This window comes from Nymphaea colorata, chromosome 8 (assembly GCF_008831285.2).
Source record: "Nymphaea colorata isolate Beijing-Zhang1983 chromosome 8, ASM883128v2, whole genome shotgun sequence".
NCBI lineage: Eukaryota > Viridiplantae > Streptophyta > Magnoliopsida > Nymphaeales > Nymphaeaceae > Nymphaea > Nymphaea colorata.
The window spans coordinates 15,642,961-15,666,655 of NC_045145.1; the positions used below are offsets into that span (position 1 = coordinate 15,642,961).

At 38.4% G+C, this 23,695-nt stretch overlaps 2 protein-coding genes across 2 annotated transcripts; both read left to right on the plus strand.

Annotated features, from left to right (window-relative positions):
- Positions 1-3,499: 3,499 nt before the first annotated feature.
- On the plus strand, positions 3,500-8,485 carry LOC116259056 (type IV inositol polyphosphate 5-phosphatase 9-like). Its single transcript, XM_031636657.2, has 7 exons — positions 3,500-4,103; positions 4,605-4,712; positions 4,883-5,288; positions 6,739-6,923; positions 7,062-7,170; positions 7,599-7,753; positions 8,179-8,485. The coding sequence occupies exons 1-7, from the start codon at positions 3,895-3,897 to the stop codon at positions 8,372-8,374; spliced, it is 1,368 nt and encodes a 455-aa protein (XP_031492517.1). The 5' UTR covers positions 3,500-3,894; the 3' UTR covers positions 8,375-8,485.
- Positions 8,486-17,404: 8,919 nt separating this feature from the next.
- LOC116258786 (IAA-alanine resistance protein 1) lies at positions 17,405-23,636 on the plus strand. Its single transcript, XM_031636174.2, is given in 12 exon segments — positions 17,405-18,054; positions 18,199-18,282; positions 18,419-18,468; positions 19,055-19,106; positions 20,413-20,541; positions 21,381-21,646; positions 22,273-22,428; positions 22,518-22,625; positions 22,895-22,943; positions 22,946-22,995; positions 23,080-23,124; positions 23,328-23,636. Coding segments are annotated over 12 exon segments (1,464 nt in total). The 5' UTR covers positions 17,405-17,732; the 3' UTR covers positions 23,481-23,636.
- The last annotated feature ends 59 nt before the right edge of the window (positions 23,637-23,695 follow it).

Consider the following 23,695-nt stretch of genomic DNA (forward strand, 5'->3'; position numbering starts at 1 on the left):
GGAAGCCTTGCCTAACTCGGTGTGACTTTGTAATAACTTTTGCTCAAAAGTTTTGGGTAGCAGTGTCAAGGATGCAGGAAGACAGAGCCTTGCCTGGCCCAGGGCGACCAACCAAGCCGCACAGGCCGATGTCTCTGACTTGGTCAACCAAACCAAGCATAATTGATGTTGGCCTTTGACTTGGGGACAAAAAGTTTGGTGTGGTGGGGTGGGTTTTGACCGGCTCAGTCTTGAATTTGATTATCGGGAATCCTTTTTGCTTGCTTAATTTGATCAAGGCAAAGAAATAACTGATCAACTTAGATGGTGGAAGAAGAACAAGCACTTCTCCCAAAATTCAAACTTCTCTTGGAACTCATCAGCTTTTTTACTTGGACAGGGCTGCATGAAGTTGAGTGTGCGCGTCAACGATGAAGGGTTGGTAGGCGGCTGATCTCCATTTTAAACTCCCATGTCAACAAATTTCTCTACTACAAAAAATGGAGAATCGAAAAGAAGCTTTGAACTCGAGGAGCGAAAGGAAAGAAGGGAGGAAGCCGCTTCGACCTTCAATAATGCAGCAAAGTTTTCTCCAGCAAACTCCAAGTTAGGTTAGGTTAGAGTATCACATCTCATATCCGTTACAAATGACAACCCATAAAAGCATGGGCAGGTACATGTGGGAATATAATATGCATGGCATGACTTTATTATTAGTACAATGGCCAAAGTTGGGTAGATAAGTTTAGCCAAACTTACAGTGCATAAAGAAAGAGAGAGAGAGAGAGAGAGAGAGAGAGAGAACTGTTGCTCTCTGTTTCAAATTTAATTAAAATTAGAACATTTCAAGGAGCAGGATGTTAAAATTTTGCTTGATGAGCTGCATAAAATCATTCACGACTGAGGTGGACTCAACCCAAATCCATCGTCTTGTGGCTGCGTCTAGGTTTGACTTTGCAAACCCAGTCAAACCTGTTGGAAATTAAGACCACAAAGTTCCACCAGCCTGAAGAGTTGAAAACATGGATATGACAAGCAGAAGAAACTAGAAAACGATGTTAATCTTGTAGATAGAAGCAACTTGATTCTTTGTCAAAATTAGAGGTTAGGCAAATAAATGATATCCACAAAACCAATCACACGGATTCCGTGAGCAATTCAAAGGAATATAACAAGCCACCCATTGTTTTGCTGTTATCTTAAGAAGCCTCAAGTCAAAAGTTTAAACTTTGTCTCTAATCTGGTTAGTTAGTTAGTAGAGATGATATTTTCATATTGTTTGCCTAAGGATTAAGATACTCTGCGTCTTTCCGGCTTTATTATAATATTGCCACTAGACCTAATTACTTAAATAATGGAATTTTGAACAAAGGGTTCAATAATGTTAGCTTGTCAGCTGCATCTGATGTTGAATTGTTGATAGTGAAATTGAGGTTTGAAAAATCTTTAGTGTATCAAGATCTTGAAGATAAAAGCTTTCAGATTATTGGCAGAAAGGTGATCAACTGTGGATTATTAAATGCTTAACGACAGCCGCCGACCTGTTGGGCCAATTAGAGTTAGGATTTGCCTAATAAACTTATGACCTGTGCTCAAAAAAGTGAGATCTAATCTATTGGACCGTCACGAATGTGTAGAATAGAAAAGTCCTATATGTGTGCGTTTTGTCGCGACTCTGGCCATCCAGCTGGTATGACAAGTTTTCTTTCTTTCTTTCTTTCTTTTTTTGTTGACATTTCGAGTAACCTTCACTTTCCTTCTTTCTTTCTTTTTTTGTTGACATTTCGAGTTAGATTCACGCCCTATGTGTTTTCCTGCTTCTTCAAGAAGTACACTCAGTTTTTCACGCGGTAAGTAGAAGCTTAACAATTCAATGCCTGGAGTGGTGTATGGTATACCTGTCAATTAGAGTACCTATTTATGATCCTGGGAAGTAGCATTCTCGTGAATTGAAATGATGACGTACTTTTTACATGCCCACCTACCCGACCAACTATGCTACATCCCTTGAAGCAGGAAGTACGCCAAGCTTTGGCTTACAAAAAGAAATGTCTAAAATTTCAAATAGATTATCAACTTAAATTTTCTTATAAAAGTCCAACTAGTAATTAGATTAATACAAAAGAAAGATTCAATGTCCAAAGATTTGCAATTATAAAAAAGAAAGGCCGATTTTTTTTTTTAACCTAACGGGTCCATAATAATAACAAATTGAGGACATTTGAATGAGCATATAGAAAGTGGGGAAAACTGCAAATGAAGCTAACTAGAATGACATCCATATGCACGCCTGAGGTAGGTCAGCGTGTCACACAAAGGAAAACTTTGGTTTTATTTTCAATAGTCCTCTTATTAGTGGATTTTCAAATGTGATGTTCAGCTTTTGGATATTCCCTTTACTCATTCCCCCACTTTTGGATATTGTTGATCAGCCTGCCTAAAGAAGTCAAGTTGGTGGGTTTATTTTAACCTTTAGGGGGCATTTTATAGCCTCAGATCTAAGATTGGAGATCCTTTTTGAAAGTGTTAGTGAATGTTAAATACGTATATTCAAAACTCTTTTATGGCTGTAGATTTGAGATCCAACACAAAACTTACACATTTTACCTGCGACTGTAAAATGACATAACAAGTAACATATCTCTGCTTGTCATGGCCAAGCCAAAGAAACGAAAGATTTATAAATTCAAAAACAACAATCAAGGGAAGGATTTGCTTTGAAAATATCCCAAAAAAAGAAAAGAGTAATAATATTTATGTTTATTATGAAGGAAATTAATTGAGGGCGGTAAAACAAAAGGGCCCTCAAATGATGCTGATGTCATTTGGCTAAGGAGATCCCTTTAACTAAAGCAGAATTCACTTTAACATGGAACAAAATAAATCGACCCCTCTACAAAGACCAAAATGAAAAACATGAGATAATAATATTTTTTTATAAAAACAAAAATCATTTTAAGGCCAAAGATCCGAATTGGGTTAGAAATCGACAGTGAGAAACATTAATCTAAGCCATAAAGTGGGGCAATCGAAATAAGTCAAGTAAATTAATTAGCATTAATGGACTCAACTATATATCAAAGATATGTTTTAGGAAATGCACAAAGAACAAACACATTCTTCAGTTTAGGTCAACCAAAGATGAATGCAACTAATCACATTTTTTTCTTTATAAAATTACAAATTTCTGCTCAATGATTGAGAGATCTCACAAAAAACCGTTCGACTTTTAAAGTATTTCATTTTGGCGTTAAACGTTGTCAGGCAATTCTCCAACAACCGCCTGAACTCTGACTATAACAATTAAATTGGATCGTAACCTTTGAATTTATCTTCTTTTCATTAAATGTTGAATAGTAAATTAGTATTTAATGGAAGGAAAGCTATTTTATATATATATATATATATATATATATATATATATATATATATATATATATATATATATATATATATATATATATATATATATATATATCTAGAGAGAGAGAGAGAGAGAGAGAGAGAGAGAGATGCCGGCCAGTCGTCCAGTACGGTCTCTAGTATCTTCTCCGCGGAATTATTCGGAGGCGACGGCAACGGCCTGTTCATCATCGTCAACGTCATGACTTCTCCCCTGCCGTCCCCTAATTGGGCGAACCCACATCTTTTGTGTGCGACAATATCCAAAGGCACCGCTCCTCTGTCTTTCTCTTTCTTTTAAAAGGCAGCATATGCGTGCGGGATAAACGTTCAGCAAGCTGCGAAAGGAAATGGGTACCTCTCCCCTTCTCTTCTCCCATGGAAGATGGCAGATGATTCCTTAGCCATCTGCTTATCGAATCGCATATGTTCGATACCTGATCATCACGGGCTTTTAGTGATCCCAACTTGGTGGAAATCAATATTCATATCCGATCGGTCGAGTTTCATGAGATGTGGCTCCGGTTGGTGGCCAACAGGCTTCTTCCAAAGAGATTCGGAAGCCAAAAGTTCATATCTGATGATCATGCGGACGAAGATCAGGACGGGGAAACGGACGCTGAGGTGGGAACTCTCAAACAACGCCCGGCGTCTCGAAGCCTGCTCTTTCCGGTTATGTCGGAGACCATCACCATAGATCGTCTATTCACTGAAGAATACAGGTGAGTTCATCTTTTAGATATTGTATGATTCAAACTTTAATGATTCATGCGATATTATAAACTTCAGCTTCCCTCTCTCTAGACTCTACTTATTCTTGTTACTGGGTATGCAAATAATATATTTCTTTTTCCTACTTTTCATCATGCAGCGGATTGCACTTTGTAGCAGTAAGTTGCTAAACTTATAGGGGCCATACGGGCAGTGGATGCATGGGCATCCTACTACCCCAGTACAGAAATACTTTTTTTTTTTTTTTTATCTCCTTTTAGGTAAAATCCTACAGAGAAATCGTCTGTGCTCAGGAAGCACCGAATACTGTAAAACTACTATAAAGTTGGTACCTCTTTATTTTTACATTTCATGGATGTGATCATCTCAAATATTAGTATTTCCTAGAACAAAAGGAACCAGCCAGTAACTTTACATGTGAGATCCTCTTCTTGTGTGTGTAGAGAGAGAGAGAGAGAGAGAGACTGATGCTTGTCTCTGTTGAATTTAAGGATTTTCGTGAGCACATGGAATGTTGGAGGGATTCCACCTCCGGAAGATCTAAATCTTGAAGACTGGCTCGATACAGGCAGTAAATCCTATGATATCTACATTCTAGGGTAAGTAGCATTCAGTTTCTTTTTTTCTTCTTTCGAATGAAAAGTATCAAGTAAAAAACCAAGTTAGTTTTCCACAACATTTCATTAATCAATCATTTGTTTTGAGTGATTCCTTCCATTAAATGGTTTGCACTTCCTTTTCTTTTTCCTGGATTGTTTTCCCCGAGTAGGTTCCAAGAAGTAGTCCCGCTCAATGCTGGCAACGTTCTAGGTTCAGAGAATCCAAGCATTTGCATGAAATGGAACAGTTTGATAAGGACAGCACTCAACAGGAACGACTATTCATCAAATAGGGCGTCTCCCCAAGAGCAGAAGTCGTCTTCCCCGGGGGAGAGACAGAAGGTCTACCCTGTCAACAAGGAGCAGCAGCCGTTCGGTAGCATTAATTACAGCATGGAGAAAGAATTCGAAGGAAGAAGCATGAGGAGCAAGAAGGGGGAGTTCCAGTGCTTGATGAGCAAGCAGATGGTGGGAATCATGGTGACTGCGTGGGTGAGAAGGAGGCTCCGCAGACTCATCCGCCATCCCAGCGTCTCCTGCGTTGGTTGTGGGCTCATGGGTTGCTTGGGTAACAAGGTACTCTCTTCTCTCCCTCCCTCTCTCTCGATCTTCTTCGTTGCGTCTTTTTCAAGAAACTATGAAACAGTTGGTCCTAAACTTTTCCTTTCTTTCTAAAATTTCTATTTGCTTTCAAGTGGCTTGTCGCGTTATGCAGATTTCTGAATTTTTCCAACTGCTAATGAAGCAATATTTTGAGAACATTCGTTCCCTCCTTCCGCTCTGTGCATGTGTTTTCTTATCCTTTCCGGCATTGATTCATTTACTTCCAATTATGCTTCTGAAATGTTATCGAGTACAGTAATATTATTGGCTTCCTGATTTCGAAGGCTTTAGTATTCATAATTTTCTTTTGGATTTCTCTCGCTCTAACACACAAAAGGGATGGAAATTTGCAGCCAACTGTTGTTGGAAACAAAACGCGCCTTCACTGAGCTGTTCAACATAATTGTTTTTGTTTAACATGATTACAGTGAGTTGTGGATCCTGTGTGAGTTTAATTTGCTGATCCAAATGCCATTAAAGTTGACAATGATATACAAGCCCATAGTGAGGATCTGCATTGAATGCAAATTTGGAGCATGATATAAGGAGCACAGTAATGTTACAGTTTTTTGCTACAGGAAATTTTAACTATGCTCCTTCTCTCTCACTTTCTCTAGTCAATGGCCTAGAAAGTTAGAAACAACCTTTCATATTCCAGAAATTTCTACATGGGAATCTGATGCTCTGAAGTCTTCATTCCAACTCCGAAACCTGCTCTTCAGAGGACCAAAAATGCTGAAACAGTCATGGCCTTTGTCACACTTACTTTGTACCAGACAATAGTTTAAACAGGTCGAGGTCGGCCGTCTTCAAAAGGTGCGCGTGCTTTAATCATTTAAAATTCGCGTTTGGCATCTTGCCAAAGTCCACAAAACCAGCACAAAATTATTTATTCATGTTGGTTATTTATATATGTATATATTGTCATCAATAAGATGGGACAAGTCTAAGTTGACGCCAAATTCCTAAAAAAAATGTGTAAAAAAAGTTTCCGGTTTTCCTAACTACCAGCATAAGTGGATTGACTTTTGGGAAGTGGCATTTTGTTGAGACGATGATTGTGGTAAAAAAATATATATACGAAATGAAAGACTACTGAATCGATTTCGGCTGCTTTCGAAATCCAAGGATTTTAAATCCGGGGATCTATTGTCGTGGCACATAAGGATTGCAATTTGTTGATTGCTATTGTACTATAAACATGAGTGCATAAGTAGTTGGACTAGAGACATGTAAAAAAAAAAAAAAAAGGTTTCTATTTTGATTCTCTTTACATACATTATAAGTGATGGGCACGATACTTAAGTTGAAATCATGGTTGACACCAAAGCAACCTAGAACCTCGCTTAATTGGAATTAAATTATAATTATTAATTTCATTGATCTAATTAATTTGGTTGTTGATGTTTTATTTTGCATTCAGGGATCCGTCTCGGTCCGGTTCCTTCTAAACGGGACGAGTTTCTGTTTCGTGTGCACTCATCTTGCTTCAGGGGAGAAGGAAGGAGATGAAAGCCACAGGAATTGGGGTGTCTCCCAGATCATGTCGAGAACCAGATTCCCGGCCGGACCTTCCATGGATTTGCCCCGCACCATTCTCAGCCATGAGTGAGTACATACCTATATTTTACAGTCAACAACTGGGCCTGTTTCTAACTGAGTCAGGCTGTGTTCTCCCCATATGAATTTTAAATTGGAATCTCTATATCTTGAGTAGTAATTGATTTTCCTTCTTTTTCTCTGTAGTCGGATCATTTGGCTGGGAGATTTAAATTATCGAATCTCACTACCCGATCCCGAGACCAGATCACTTGTAGAGAGGCATGAATGGGACACCTTGCATGAAAATGACCAAGTATTCTCTCTCTCTCTCTCTTATATATATATATATATATTACAATAATTGTTCATGTTAAACGTTAATAATGTCATCTCGCGCTCAGTCGAACATCGACAGTCTAGGTTCCCTTTTGAAACGCCTTTTCTCCAAGTCGCATCTTCAAGAAATTTTTTTCTTCTCTCTTTTCCAAACCGCAAGCGGCTAGTTCTTGAACTTGGTGGCGATTCACGTGGCTTCCTTTCACACCAGGTCAAAAATTCAGGGTTTTTGTTTCTATGAACACTGAATAATTCAAGTTCGAGCCGGACCCATTTTCTTTTTTCTAAAACACAACAAGTTTTTCTTTGTTGAAAGTTGAAAAAAATGGTGAACATTTCTATTAGTTTTTATTTCCCGTTTTTGGGATATTCGAATTGACAAAGAAGAAATTGTGGATATTGAAGCTGAGGGTGGAGCTGTGTGAGGGTGGAGTGTTCGAGGGTTGGCAGGAAGGAAACATCGGCTTTGCTCCCACCTACAAATACTCCCCTGATTCTGACCAGTACCATGGATGGCGGCAACAATCTGCAATCGGGGAGAAGAAGCGGGCTCCTGCATGGTAAACCCCATCCTTTTTATCAATTTCTTCTTTTATTATTGTTGAAAAAACTTCACAGATAGAGAGAAAGATCTTTGTTTTTTTTGGAAAAAATATTTGTATCTTAACTTTTGAACTGATAACAGAAGATCATTGCTCATTGCTTTACTTTAGAAGGGTTGAATGAAAGTTCTGGAAACGAGAGCGCGTTTTCCCCTCTGTTTGGCTAAAAGCTAGGCTCCTTTTTCCTAAAACATTAATAATATATTCAACAGTCTTGAGAGTATTGCCATTAAATATGTTCTGTCCTTTCAATGTGAACAGTAAACACGGTCGTGCCAAAGTGATCAGGTTTACATGGAAATCATAGAGAAGGAAAAGATTGAACAATTGTATAGCAGGTGGTTGATATGGATATTCTTCTTTTCTTGCGGGTATATGTGCAGGTGCGACAGAATACTGTGGTATGGGAAGGGCATAAAGCAGAACAGGTACGAGAGAGGTGAGAGCAAGCTTTCCGATCACCGGCCGGTTCGTGCAACTTTCACTGTAATCACGGACATCATCAACAGCATTAAACTCATGGAGAGATGCTTCTCCTCAGAAAGATATGAAAATTTAGATATTGATCGATTAATCTAGGTTCTTTTTGGGCCTCTTTCTTATTTGTAACAGCAAGGGGTGGAGGTGCGACATATTTGTATGTTTGTAAAAAAAAAATATATGATATTAAAATGAAATTTTCCTTCCTCACTCATTTTAACATGATCACAAGAAAGCATTCAAGATCTGACGACTATCAAATATATATTTAAGGGTCGTTTGGCAAATGAAATACTTTGTGAGTGTTTTATGAATTTGTTTTAAAAATTAAGGCAGATTCATGAACAGTGGTCCATGCATCTGTCTTAATAGTTGGGTACATTCATGGAACACTTACAAAGTGTTCCAACCCCCAAATAAGCACTTAATATCTCGACTCATGCTACAATTTTATCATGTAATAAGTTGCTTATTGTATCGATGGTTAAGACTCTTACATACCAAGTGGTCGAGGTGAAATCGTACAAGAAGAATTGCTTCCCTAAATTGTTTATCTTCGTCAATCAATTTGTTGCTCACCTAAACCTTTAGTTAAAACTTTCCAGATGAAAACTGATCCCAAATGGCTATGAAGCTTCGTCTGTTTAACCTCTAACTAACACCATTGTATTGTCACAATTCAGTTTATCCAAACCATGACTTTGTCATCACCAAAGAGAACTTATGGATAAAGTATGTGACCGGTCATAACTACTGTCATTTAACAGCTTTGAAATGTAAACATTATGACCTCAGTATTACAAAATAAAGTTTGTCATTTTGTGTTCTACAATAATAAAGCATGATCCATAAGGTAGAAGATGTGGCACAATTGCATAGGCTGGTGAACCGAGAACTAAGTCGATTGGCGACTGATTGAAATCGATGTATCAGCGGGGTCAGAGAGATTCAAGGCTGTTTTGACAACTTTTTTTCAGCTTCTATATAAGCTAAGTTAGTTGAGCTACCTTTAGTTTCCATTTACAAAGAGAGGGTAGAGTTTTTGTACCCGGTAACAACAAAATGGGAAGGAGAAAGATTTTTGAACATAATTCTCCCAAATTCCGTGGATTGCTGATTTGTACAATTTTCGTATCATTATTAACATTACAATCCGAAACTCAAAGCGTTTGTTATGTCATTTCACTTTTGATGGTAGAAGGCCTTTTATACCATCACAAGTGAACAAAAAAATCTATAACCAAACATTTTGCACGAAACATCGGGTGACCTGATCTTAATTGCAAAAAGATGTACACCAAGTCATCCAAATGGATGGCCCTCTTAAGATAAACTCCTGTGGTGGCCCTTACAACTATTCTATGAGATAATTAGTCCTAGGTCTCCCCATTCCCTCATTTCATACAATACCCAAACCAGCTCTATGAAAATTATATCTACACTTTCATTCCACATATTAAGGGGATACTTTCTTTAGGAGATTTAAAGGGTTATTTAACAATAATAACAATTTGTTATTGCTTCGTGAATCTATCTTAAAAATTAATGTTGTAGCATAGTATTTCATGAATAATGCTCCAACCTTTAGGGTAAATTCATGAAACAGTAACAAATCGTTAACGGCCCCATCGATCAACTTTTTGGAGATGGGTTGCTCGTATTTCACTCTAAGAAGATACCAAAATTGCTCCTTAAGTTTTATCCTCGGGGTTAAAGTCTATTAATGTATTATTTTCAATTTAGTAACACTTTAGAAATATCTGATGTAAGAGAGGCCGGAAAGTGATCGGAAGTTATCAGGCGCGCTCCCCACATGCATCATCTTTGAAACGGTGACCTGTTTTGTGGCTCTAGTTTTCTTATTTTCACAGATCGAGAAAGGACTTGAGATTTACAAGTGGGTGAGAAAGCAGAAGGTGGTTGACATCACCACCGAGAAGGACCTCACCTGCCGGCAAGCAGCAATACGCAGAACAAGCTTATCAGGAAGCTTGCCAGCTTCTGCAACCACTGTTTCTCGACCGATCGGTCGGTCTTTTCACGGGACCAGCATTCATTTATTCTACAGCAAGCAAGGAAGGAAGAAGTGAGAAATCAAGGAAGGAATATCCCCTTCTGAGAATTGATTCACATCGGAAGCGAGAGTTCTCAACGCTTCATAATCTCGCGTCACCATTGATGCAACCAAAAGTCATACCTCATCACTTAAAAAGAATTTTCACGGATTTTAATGTGAATCCACCACCGATACTCTCTCTCTTTCTCTAAAGTCATCGGAAAGTCATGGTGCATACCTTATTTTATATGCCTTTTTGAAGGTTTGAAGAGCCAAAAACCACATGGGCACATTGCATGTAGACGTTCAATGATCAGTATACATTTTTTTTTCTTATTTATTTACAGCCCCAAATTGTTTAAATTCAAGAAGTAGTGGGCCATTCTTAGCAAACCGGCAAGCGGATGCCGACAAAGGTGATTCAAGTAAGACAAAAGTCGGAGACCTATGAGATAGAGAAAGAGAGCCGACAAAATAAAAATATAGTAAGTAAAAAGGTGACAAGCTGTTACGAAATAGAAATAAGATAAGAAAGAGAAAGAGAGAAAGAGAGAGAGAGGAATTGAAATAACAATGAGGTTTTAAGGTTTTAATTGGGTCCCCATGAATAATACATTTTTCTTGTTTCTTAGGGTATCTTTACTACTGGTGATGAATTGTTTGTGGTAGGAGTCAAATTATAGTTTTAAGTTTTAACAAGGGTTGAAACATTTTTTTTTTCAAAATATATATATATATATTAAATTAAAACTTTATAAATATATATATAAATTTTTAAAGTTTTTAAAATCTAAAAGAAGGCCAAAGCCCCTGCCTGCCGGCCCCTTTCCTTCCGCCCCTGCTGGTGCTGCTACCCTTTTTTAAGTAAACCTTTGATAAGACTGTGTTTGATGGCCTTAAAAATCCATAAATTAAACAAACAGTGGATTTCTCTATTGGAGATTTCAAATCTATGCTATGTTAGCTTGTGAAAATCATGCATTTGTGGTTGGAGGCGGTAAGGGTCTGACTAGAGATCAGATCCATGGTTTTAAAATCTGTGGGGTTTATGACTGATGACTTTGTCGATTTGAAATATTTTGTCCTTTTGTTTTTTTGTTTTCTAGCAGTGTTTTTTAAATGAATCAGAATCACGCTTAGACTTGGGTGATGTGTTCTAAACAAGTAAAGTTGTTGATCATGTTTGTGAACCATAGCTTTCGTTGATGGAGTGCTTGAGGGCGAGCTGAAGAAGACAAAATGGCTGGCGCTCAGGTCAAGGAGTTCAGTGCGATGCGTGCGTGACATCATGCATGAGCTACGCTTCGTTGAAAAATTGGCGCGCTAGAACATGAGCGTCATTAAAACGAATCGAATGGATGCGGACGATAAAACCCAGATGATGAATGAGTTAGGAATCGACAAATTATACCTCCGAATGTTGGATGGATTTTCCCGACTACTTAATCTCAAACCGGCGAATTCAGGACAATGGCCATGCCTTTATAATTTTGGTTTGGTTTAAGGAAAGGAGAGATATCCCGAAGAAGTCAAAGCTTTCTTTTTTTTTTTTTAAAAAAAAAAAAATCTACTGTTTCGGGTTTTGGTTGGAAAGTGATACACTTGTAAGTTAGAGTTTGTAGATTCATCAATCATTTGTATTAATCATCATTTGTATGATTTGTATTATATGTATGGTGTCTATGAGAATCATACAGACGGCCAAACTTTGACCGGTTCATTAATCCCACTAGCTGCACTATACCCTTGCAGCAACTAAGAAAAAAAATTAAGAAAAAGAAGAAAATAAAATGTAAAACAGAACAGTGGGTGTTTCATAAATAAGTACACATTGAAAGCAAACTGGTGCTGCCTATGCTCTCCCTCTGTCAACATAATACTGAATGTTCAACAATTAATGCCACCTAAACAAAAAGAAGGTTAACTTCTTCCAAGCAGGTTATGTACACCCTACCGTGCATGAAATTTCATGTGTCAATATAAATAATGTTGAAAATGCCCTTAATTAAGGCTACGTTTGTTTGCCGGGGTAAAATATGAGGAGCGGGTGAAAACTGTACGACAGTGAGAAGTTTCAACCGGTTTGAAGTGAGTGCATCAAACGTTGAAAATTTTAACATGAAAAAACTGTACAAACAGGTGAAGTTTAACGCTAAAAAAAAATCCGACCTGCGAAGGTCGGATTTTTTCACGCTGATTTTTTGAGAGCCATTAGCTCTCTCGTTTTTCCCTCTTTTCCCTGCGTCGACGCCCTTCTTCCTCTCTCCTCTCTCGCTGCCTCACCTCTCTCGCTTCTCATTCCTCTCCTCTCTTGCTGCATCACCTCTCTCGCTCTGTTTTCACGCCTTCTTTCACTCTTTCTTTCTTCCCCTATGCATGCATTGGAGATCCCCTCTGCTGTTGTTGGTTTCCCCTCCCATTGAAGCCCATCTTTCCCTCTTTGCTGGTTTTCCCTCCCGTGGACGACATCTGCCTCTTTATTGCTGCTTTTCCCTCCCATCGTCGCCATCTTCCCATCTGATTGTGTACATTTCACCCATTTGAAAGAGAAGTGCAGCATTTGGTATCTCTCTCACCTGTGAACGTCTGTATCTGCCAGTCTGCGTTTATGTGAATCTCTGCCTCGTGAGTCTCTCGATATCTCTCTCGCTTCTCCTCCTTCATGTTTTTCTTCCATTTCCTGCTTGTTCATGTTCATGTGCATTATGCTTTACATGAAAGTTCGCAAAGAATTTGTATGTTTTGTTTATTAAGTAATCATGGTTGTAACTTCTGATGTTTTGCTGTTAGCATTTTCAACCTTATCAACTAAAAATCACTAACCTATCTACAGTTTCAAACAAAAGGTTGCAGAAATAAAAACTACCAAATCTACACCGGTTACCCACCTTTGGACTCTTCATGGAGGCATAAAATCATGCCGACACAATAATGTGTGATCAGACTTACGTTCCTCCATGTAGGTCTTCCCAACAAGGGTTGGAGACATGCATATAATGGATCACGAACAGGTTTTTGGGATTCATTTGGTTCAGATCATTAGCCTAGATTCATTCATATGTTACCATTTATTCATTGGGTATTTGGACCATTATTTTCACATCTCTCTATACTCTATTCTAGTTTCTTTAATCCTCTACTTATATATGATTAGTCTCCCATTAGGGACAGTTGATCAGTAATTGGAATTCTTCCTTTTTCTTCTGTTTGATTATGTCTCTTTAGCATGGGTTTTACACAATTTAAGACACTATATTTCTAGATAATGCAATCTAATGTTTATGATTAATGTCATTGCTAGATAATTTTGTTGTTATGTTTCTGTTATTTAGTGAGGTTGATAGTCACTAGACTGAAAAGAAAATGGTATTGTTAAGCAGTTTATAACCTTGCTGCCAAGAGTGAAGTGTCTGCACCAACCTCATTTTCTATTTCAGCGTGCACTATTTCTTGTTTCGTAATTGTGCAGCCCTACTTGTATATCATGATTTCTGTTTTTTGTAATATTGATCTTTCCATGCTCTCTATTATGCAAGATAGTTCAAACTCAAATATCTAGTAGTGAAGAAATGTCACATGAATATCAGTTCTTTATCACATGAATAAATATCTCGATGTATCTTACTTTCTTTTTGTTTGTTTTGCTTATTCTTTTTCCTTACACATCATGTTGTGTTTCTGAATGATATAAGCTGGTAAATTTGTGGGTTGTTTATTGTTTGGTGTAGTTTTTGTAAGGTTCGAGATGTCGCTTGCTTGGATGCATGAATGTTGTGGGGTTTCGAGTTTTTAGAATTGTGTTAATGATATTTATTTATATCATCTTTCAATTCTTGAGGAGAACCAATAAAACAAGTTTTAACGGCCATGAAAAAAGTCTCGGCCTCAAATCGAAAGAGGGTTAAATTTCATCTTGTTTTTTTTTTAAAATAATTTACCGTAGTAAATTTACCACGTTAATTCTTCCTTGCAATCAAACAGGACCTAAAAGAAAAAAAAACTTTTTGTAGAGACAAAAAAAACTGAAGAAAAGTTAAAAGATTAAAAAACCATTTTTTTAAAATAATTTGCAAAATATCTAAACCACTACCTCGTTTCCTTTTTCACGCACAGACACACTGACCGACTCACCCAACTCACTCAGTAAAGTTCATGATCCTCCTTCCTCTAGAAAATTTTGATTTAGAATGTCGCCGACTTCAAAAGCTAGCGCAAAAGCTAAACGGAAATCCATGGAGAGAGATAAGAAGAAGGGGGACAGTTTGTTGGTGTGAGGAATCACCAAGATCAAGAATTTGAAAGTACTGAAAAGTTATGTAGATTCGGTGACGTTACTCTCGGATTCACGTGGTGCAGGCGCATACTGAAGATCTTAGTTTACTTTCGTTTTCATATTAATAATAGACTGTTACTTTCTCATGCGATAGCGAGTTCGAAACGAACATCAGATCCTGAGAAATCTACGTCAATATTGGTGAAAGTGATTGCCCGGAAAGGGGACTCCATTGAACTCTGAGGCCACACCTCTTCCTGTGATTTTGGTTCTCATAAGAAGCCGTCAGCAGGTCGAAGAAGTTACTCATCTTCGTTACCAACAACACATGAAGGGTAGCCATGAAGGCTTCAAAAACTGCATACCTGTTTTGCGAACCAGTTCATGCAGTAAGGTTGCTCCATAAAGACAAAATTTTAAAGTTAGGTAATAGTTTGTACCAAAAGTGGTGTTCATAGTACATCAAAGTGACAAGACATAAAAGGAGAAAGATGTATGAAGAGAAGCTGACAGATCTAGTTGCATCCAGACTTCCAGAAACCAGAATTTTATCCAAAAAAGTTCATTAAATTTCCGACTTACATTGATTTTTTGGTCGACGTAAACTTTAATGCGTGTCGCAGATTCTGGGCAGCGCCCATTCTTGCGAAAACAGGCTTTAAATAAACCACACATGTGAGCTAAACTCTAAAAAACATAAAACGTAAAGGACAAAACATTTGTGGGTTGATTATAGATGTTACAAGAATAACGTATTACAAATATGAAAAGTTTAAAAGAAGAATCATAAACATAGATTTCAGTACAACAACAGAGGAGCTACCTAACCTTTTTTAGGTGGTCAACAAGAAGACCTTGTGCTAATTCTGAAACGATGGCTTCAACCATTGAATTGCTCGGTCGCGTATCCAAATGACCATTATATCACACCCAGCTTATCACAGATGGTTCAATTTCAAACTATCTAAGTCTTTCCTGCTGCTGCTGGCTGAGCTGCACTTCATCAACTTAATTTAAGTTGATTATCTAACTGCTTCACTTCATCAATTTTAATTGGACTATACATAGGTTCTACCATTGACATGCTCTAGTTTGTATACGTCTCTGCAAAACAAAGTCTGATGTATGTGCGTTTCTTTGGAGTCTAACAGCATTGAGGAAGAGAACAAGCTCAACCTTCGTTGGGAATCATGATATATTGGATACAATCGATTGAATTGGTCCTTTATCTGCTGTAACCTCTATGCGCTTAATTTGGCAACCATGCAAATTAGAACCTTCACCATATACTGGTTCTTGGATTGGCGACACAGGTCTTACATAAAAGAATCCAATGCAGGTAATGACACGTCGTTGGTAGCAGACTCAGCTACGGATCCTGAATTTAGACAGCTGAAAGCACCTATTATTTTTGCCATCTCACTCATGTTTTCCTAATTCATTTGATTGTTAATAGAACGTTCCTTTAATTCAATTGATTGCGAAGCTAGAATCTCTAAATCCTATTCGCTGCATCATTTTTGGCAAGTTGGTTCTCAAGTTAGTATCATCAGAAACCCCATTAATAACATCCTTACTCACGGAATCACGTTAAGAGGCACATCATTGATGGGATTGTCCATATTGATCAACCATCGTCATCCTCACTTTCCTCTGATAACTTTGAGTGCAAATGGAAAAGAAAGTGTGATGGCTCTTGGATTTGGAGTTACTTGTGGTTTGATGACGAAGGGTCTAGTAGCAGGGGCCAAATGCCAAACAGGAGTAGCATTGTCATTTTAATTACTAAACTCCTGTTAATTTGAGCTTCAGTTTGTAGAGAGCACTTTGACACAAACTTCGAAAATTTTAGTAGCAAGTTATAACACCCAATATATATATATATATATATATATATATATATATATATATATAGAGAGAGAGAGAGAGAGAGAGAGAGACCCATTAGCTAGACTATATACAGAACCTAAGGGGGTTTGGTCAGTAGGGTTGGTTTTCTGCCACTAGATGGAAAATCACACATTGAGACTAGTAGGGTTCAGGTATCATTAGGCAAAATGAATGTATAGACCCCAAAGGGTGTGCTTAGCTGATTGGCGACAGTAATACATTATTACTGAGTTCCATCCCATGAATCTGCCTTATGTTTGGGGCAAATTCATACAACAGTAACAATAACAATATACTTCAGTCAAAGGAGAAACCTCCCTGTAAGGCCAAAAGATGGAAAGTAAAAAGGTAAATTGATTGGGTGCTATAGTCTACCCCTTCAAAGCACTTGTCGTTGTGCATATGAATCCCTAGGCCCACATCTAAACTTGAATATATTGATCTCAAATCTATAATAATCAAATACCTCCTAAGTGTTTAATTAATTATAGAAACATGAATTTCAAGTTGTCTGCTCGTATCATCAAACATAAAACATCTCTGACTAACTGCACCTTATTATACCATGTTCGACTGGAGTTGGACTTAAATCAAATTTGGATCAACAAAAGGCAGAGACAACCGGTAATTGGATTTGGATGCCTGTGAGAGTAAAATATCCGTTTGATTCGAATCCAGACTTTCTTATCAAAATTTGCCAAATCGAGCTATGGATCGAATTGAATGCCCGAGTTATCTATCGACCAGTCGACATCCATTCATTCCAGGTCGCATGTCATCGACGCTCCACACTAAACACTAACATAAGTTTCAACAAACACCATCCATCTGAGCGATGGACGACGGTGAAAATTCCTCATACTTATTTCAGTAAGAAACTCCTCACGGAAAACAGTGTGCAAGGGGACGCAAGGAACCTCTTCGGCAGCCTGACGGAAGACAGTGCGCAGAGGGTTGATAGTCTGCAGACCTGATGTCCACCGGAGTCCTCGGGCAGAGCTCCGGTACGGTGAGCGCGCGCCCACGGTGCTTGGCATAAGATGGACCCCCTCACCTTCGGCGTCATAGTGGGCATCGTCGTGATCTTCTTCGTCATGGTCCTCTTCATCACCCTGGAGACCACTTGCAGGCGGCGCAGAAACTAATCAGATGAGGAAGACGATGCTCTAGGAGTGGGGTTTCGCCAGGAATTGATTTGACCTCTTCTTCCTCGATTGGCTGCGGTGAAAACGGCTTCAATGGCGGTGTGGACGCTCCTGATCTTTCATCTCCTCGCGTTCTCGTCCCTGAGAGAGACGCTAGCGCAGCAATGCGGATTCAGCAGCCATGAGAGCCCAAATCTCCAGGACCATCATGGCCATACCCACCATCATCATCATCATGACCATGACAACCATCTCTGCGGCGACGACCACCATCACCTTCACGAGGAGAAGGGAGTGAGGAAGCTGCCAGAGGAGCTCCAGGAAGAAGAAGACCTCAGATCCATGGGGTTTAGTTCCTACCACCATTGGGCCCACGACCATCCAGAGGTCGGCAGCGGTGGCCTTTCTAATTTGGGTATGGAGTTCCCAGTTTGTTTTGGTTAGGGTTACTAGAAGGCTTTAGTTGTGGTAATTGGGGGTTCGCTCGCAAAAATTGTCGGAGGGTTTTTGATGGGTGTTTGCGTCCTTTTCTTTTTGCGGGTTGTTGGGGTTTTTGAAGGTCTCTGGATTCGTGCAATGGGATGCTCGATGTTGGTGAGCATGGCTTCATTGATCTGCCTTATTCTTTTGCCGATTTTCTTTGGTAAGTACCTACATTGCTGAATTTATCGATTTTTTCATTCTAAAAGGATGATCGAGATGGGAGTTCTTGTTCTTGATTGTTGGTAATTGGCATCGTTGCTGAGTGTGATTTCTACTTGCGTTATGAATTGTTGCAGCGAAAGGAAAACCATCGAAGATCGTGGTCGATTCTTTGGCTCTATTCGGGGTTAGGTCCTCTGATCTGTATCTATTTGGCTCATTGTAGCACGCTTGCTTTTCCAACTTATGTGCCACCGCTGTTTGTTTTGTTATCCATGTGCATCTCTTCATGATTTTCTTTGGCGTAATTTCGAGCATTTCTTGATTCCTGTGGTTATAATGTTGATATGCTGGATTATAAAAGTTAGAACACGTCCAATTCAACTTCGTCTTTGCTTTCGATCAGGAGAATTCTTGGTTGTCATGGTATGGATTAGGTAATGACTGGATGCTGAAAATGTATCATCTTGCTCCATCTTAAACAGTCCAAGTGCTGCCTGATCCCTTTGGACTAGCTTGACTCTTAATAAAGGAAAAGGATAATAGCATTTTCATTCTTCTCGATTATTGACAAGGGAAAGAGAGTACTTGTTAAGAAACTCAGTGGATCAGGCTTGAAACTCACCATCAGGCATCTTCCAGTTTGGTCATCTAAAACTGAAGCCACATTACCCAATTTAAGGACCTTTCGGTGATGATTTCTTATGATTTTTTAGTTCATAAAGGTTGTGCTTGATTCAGCAAGTGGGAGTTACGGGACCTTTTATTGGCAGGCTGGAGCAATGTTGGGAGATGCTTTCCTCCACCAATTACCACATGCCTTCGGTATGAAAAACTTATCTCCCTTTCTTGCTTATTTCCCGCTTTTCCTATTGGATGGATGCTTTGCATTTCTATCAGTAGCTTCTTTTTACTATTCGTGCTTTGTAGATTTAACTTTGTCTACAAGTTTTTCTAAGTCCAGATTTTTGCCGGAAGTCTGCTATCCCGGTATTTTCTGTGAAATTTTTGCATGGTTTGTTGTTGAAAACTGTGACACGTATAGCCATGGTTGTTGTTGTAACCAAAATTGTCTTTTTAAAACTGAGCCTCTCTTGGGAAATAAATTTCTATCTTTATTCTGGTTCTCTCTACTTGTTTGATTCTTTACATATTGCATTTAGCACTTCGCAAGGTGAAGATAATTGCCTTTAAAAAACTTCCGACTATTTAGACTAGGTACATATCTCTACTGGCCAGTATTCAAATGTTCATTTTCATTACTTGAATGAGCAGTAAGCTTCAAGTGACCTACAAATTTGTCTTTGTGATTGACAAGCTCACAGTTTTCACACTTTTAACTTAGCTTGGATTATCAAAATATTGCACATGCTATCTAATACTGAACTCCTGACATCTGTGTACATATAAGATTACTTTTCCTATTCAGAAATTATTTCTCCCGATTCCACATGGTTGCTTTGATGCAATATTGGGATCCTTTTTTCCATAAGATTTTACACCTGGTTTCTGAGAGTGAACTAAAGGGATTTATTCTAATATGACATGAGGGATGGTACACATACAGGATAACTTTGAAAAGTGAGGAATTGGCTGAAAAATGTTGGAGTGTTCTCTTAGCACCTTCATAAATTAGTTAGAGCTAAAGGTTTTGTTGTTTTCTGAAGATTCCCACCAATTCAAAACTTACCATTGTCATTACTCTTGCTACAAAATGGTGCTCGGTCAAAAAAACTTTCTTTTCGTACAACTTCACATTCCTTGTTCCTCCTTTTTCCAGATCTTTATGAATGAAGACTTTCTGAAGTTTGAAGCAAGGATATGGAATCATAACATTTCCTATGACTACTTTAAATCCACTGATACTTGTCCATTCAGAACATTGTCTGCTTCTCTTGTTCTTCTTTTGGTTTATAGGTAATATATTTTAAAATCTATTTTCACCATGGAAAACTGAGGCCTGAGAAATGTTCCTATATTGAAGACTTCACTTTTATGTTCACCTTATGTCAAGAGTCCTTAAGTATATTGGCATATGTGGTTGGCTGAAGTTTGACCACTATATAGAAAAGCTCTATCAAAGTCCTTGTTTTGTGTCAAAGAAGTTGCTGCTAAAGTGTGATTATTCCAGGTGGCAGTCACAGTTCTCACTCTCACAATCATGATTTGGACCATGCTCATGATAAACTTCACAACCATGGACATGTGGAAGGACACGCCCATTCTCTGAGTGATCTTCTGGTTGGAATATCAATTCTATGTGAGTATGAAGGACATCATGACTTTTCATATTTCATAACATGATGCTATTCCCGAGAAACTTCAGTTTCCTGGGCCACTTTAGAGTGTAAGTCATCTGGATGGCATGCGCAATGAGGGCCATATTTATGGGTCACTTGTAACTTATGATTCTTTATGGTATTCTTCATTTTGGAAGTTATCAAGTTGACCTACATTTCCCTGTTTTTTAGTGCCATAGCATTCTTGTGTAGTGGTAATATCAGAAGTATTTGATACATATACAAGTGTAAGCATTGCCTTTCTGAAAGTCTAGGTTTTAAATTATGAATATATTTACCATCAGTTCTTAACATTCCTCCACATTATGTTCAGGTGTAACCAGTTATGTTTCTGTTCGGTCAAGGGAAATGTGACTTCTGACCCTGCTTTCCTCATTTTTTTAAATGATTTGTGCATATGTGAGCAACATGAGCATGATAGATATGTATGAGCTTTTTATTGTGCAAACTTTTTTTGTTAATCATAATCGAGCTCATAAGTACAACACCATGATGGCTTATTTCATGGAAGCAGTCATATCCTTGAAGATGCTTTTACATGAGAAAAAGATTTTTTATAATGTGAAAGTTCTATTATATATTCCAATGAAGCATTCCAAGTCAACTTGGAGATGGTAGAGTGGTTTATGGTTGTTTGCCATATTGTTTAGCTTCTTGATCTCAATCACCAACTTGCACCTTTCTGGGTTTCAAGGCTTGGTTCTTCTGTATTTTCAGATTTATAATTGATCATTTTTGTTATTTATGTCCCTTTACTTATTCTAGCATTTGGATCCTTGTCCTGTTTTTGTGGAAGCAGCAGGAATAGTGTTTTTTTTACTCATCGAAAAGATTGTAAGGTATGTTGAAGGCGCCTCAGGAAAAGAGGGACTGCATCCCGGTCATCATACTCATCACCACCGACCAAGAGGCAAAATTACTAAGAAGCATGAGGAGACCAATGATCACCTGGATCATGCATTGGCTGACAAGAGGAAAAGCAAATCGGAAGCAGCATCTGAGACGGAAATAGCGGATGGAGTGTCCAGTGAAACTACAAATGATTCTCAAAACACACTTCATAAGGTTGGGCCTTTTCTTAGCCAATGTATCATTCATTTTTTTAGTTTCATGATTTTCTTCATGCATGAGTATGGGTTATTTTCATGCATATTTTTTTGTGTTCTGCTCAATTTGTTCCGCTGCTGCTTAATAAATGAAGATTAAGATATTAGAACAGTTAAACTGTTGCAGACCAACTTTTTAGAGTTTACACTTATAGCCCGTTTATAGATGATAATTTTTGTTTCTCATACTGGAGAAGATATTGTTCTGACTGGCATACTAATTTAACTGCCGCCGTTTGTAGCCCTACTTTGGGCAATCTGTTTTGTCCAAAATGATCCTTCTCAGTTCACCAGTCGTTCTTTGGCTGACTGGAAGCTAGAAATACCTGATGACTTTGACTGTAACCTTTATGTGTAACGAGCTTTTCTACTTCTGGCATCCTGTATTCTGCATTTATGGATGTCCTGTTGTTTCTTCTCCAGATTTGTCACCCTTGCAGCCATGCTCTTACGTTTTCATGAGTTGTCTGATTCTTGTGGGTTTCATGAAAGGAAATTGTGAACATGTTCCTGTTTAGCAACTAGGCTCTCTTTACAGCTGAGTTGTAAATTTGATGTAGTAATATTGCAGATTCTTCTGTGCAGAGAAGAGGCCCCATTGAACTCGATGAAAATGAGAAGAAAGTGCCAAATTCTTCAAAAAATGATGTCAGTGCAGTTCCTGATTTGACTGATGAACATCTGTCCAATCAGCCTTCAAACCTAGTATTTGGGTATCTCAATTTATTCTCTGATGGTGTGGTAAGCCTTCCTTCACTAAAGCAGTTCCGATTTCAAACAGATGATCAGCTTGATCTTATGTAGCTAACATGATTTTGTGAATAATGCAGCACAACTTTACAGATGGAATGGCTTTAGGAAGTGCCTTCTTACTTCATGGTTCCGTTGGTGGCTGGTCCCGAACACTCTTTCTGCTTGCACATGAGCTTCCTCAAGAGGTTATTTTCTTTTTCCTATTTTCTTGATTCGGCTACCCGTGATGCAATTTTTGTTCCGTTGGGAACAGGTTGAAGGTTCTGCGGGTATAATTGCTGATTTCATGTGACTTTGGAATCATTGTTCTCATGAATAGACGCATACACTAGCATCTCACTTAGAGGATGGTCTCTTTAATCTTCTTTGATTTCGACAACGATCTTTGCAGGGTTTTGACAATATTCCGTATTGTCTTGGAAACTTATAGTGGCTCCTCTTTTTGGCTATGCAGGTAGGAGATTTTGGGATCTTGGTCAGATCAGGTTTCAGTGTCTTTGAAGCTCTTTTTTCAATTTTTTATCGGCATTGGTGGCACTGGCAGGAACTGCACTGGTGAGAAGATGGGATGCCTTCTTTATTGTTGGTTCAGTGAACTATAAAAGGTGCATGATTCTTAATTGAAATCGTTTTATGCAGGCTTTGACATTGGGACAAGACCCAGGGCATTCTTCTTTGATCGAGGTAAATTGATTGTTTTATGTAAATTTTAGAGGGCTGTTTCATCGGTTAAATAACCACGTCACTCCCTGTAGCAAACTGGTGCAGAACATCCAGTAGATGGTTTACTGGGGAAATCATTCCCAACCTTTTTTGCAGATTAACGGCTTTTTATTTTAGCAAGGATTTCAAATAGAAAAATGTTGAAGTTCAAGTACTTTATGCAGGGATTTACGGCAGGTGGCTTCATCTATATTGCTGTAGCTGGAGTTCTCCCGGAAATGAATAGTGGAGATTCAAGTTTTAGGAGTACAACGACTCAGCTGATCTCCTTAATTTTGGGCATGTCTGTTGCCCTTTGTATATCTTTGTACGAGTGAAATACGTACGCGCTTATACTGTAGTCATTTTTATTGTCACTCCACAGCTTTGTTGTATTTTCGTTGAAAACCTTGAGTCGCATGGATTCACATTTTCTTTATGTGAAAAAGAAAAATTTTAGAGAATACATTCAAAGCAGTTGTTCTTGCATCTTATTTTTTATCTTTCACCTCACTGCAATAAAGAAGGAAAAGGGAAGCAGATTGCTGGAACA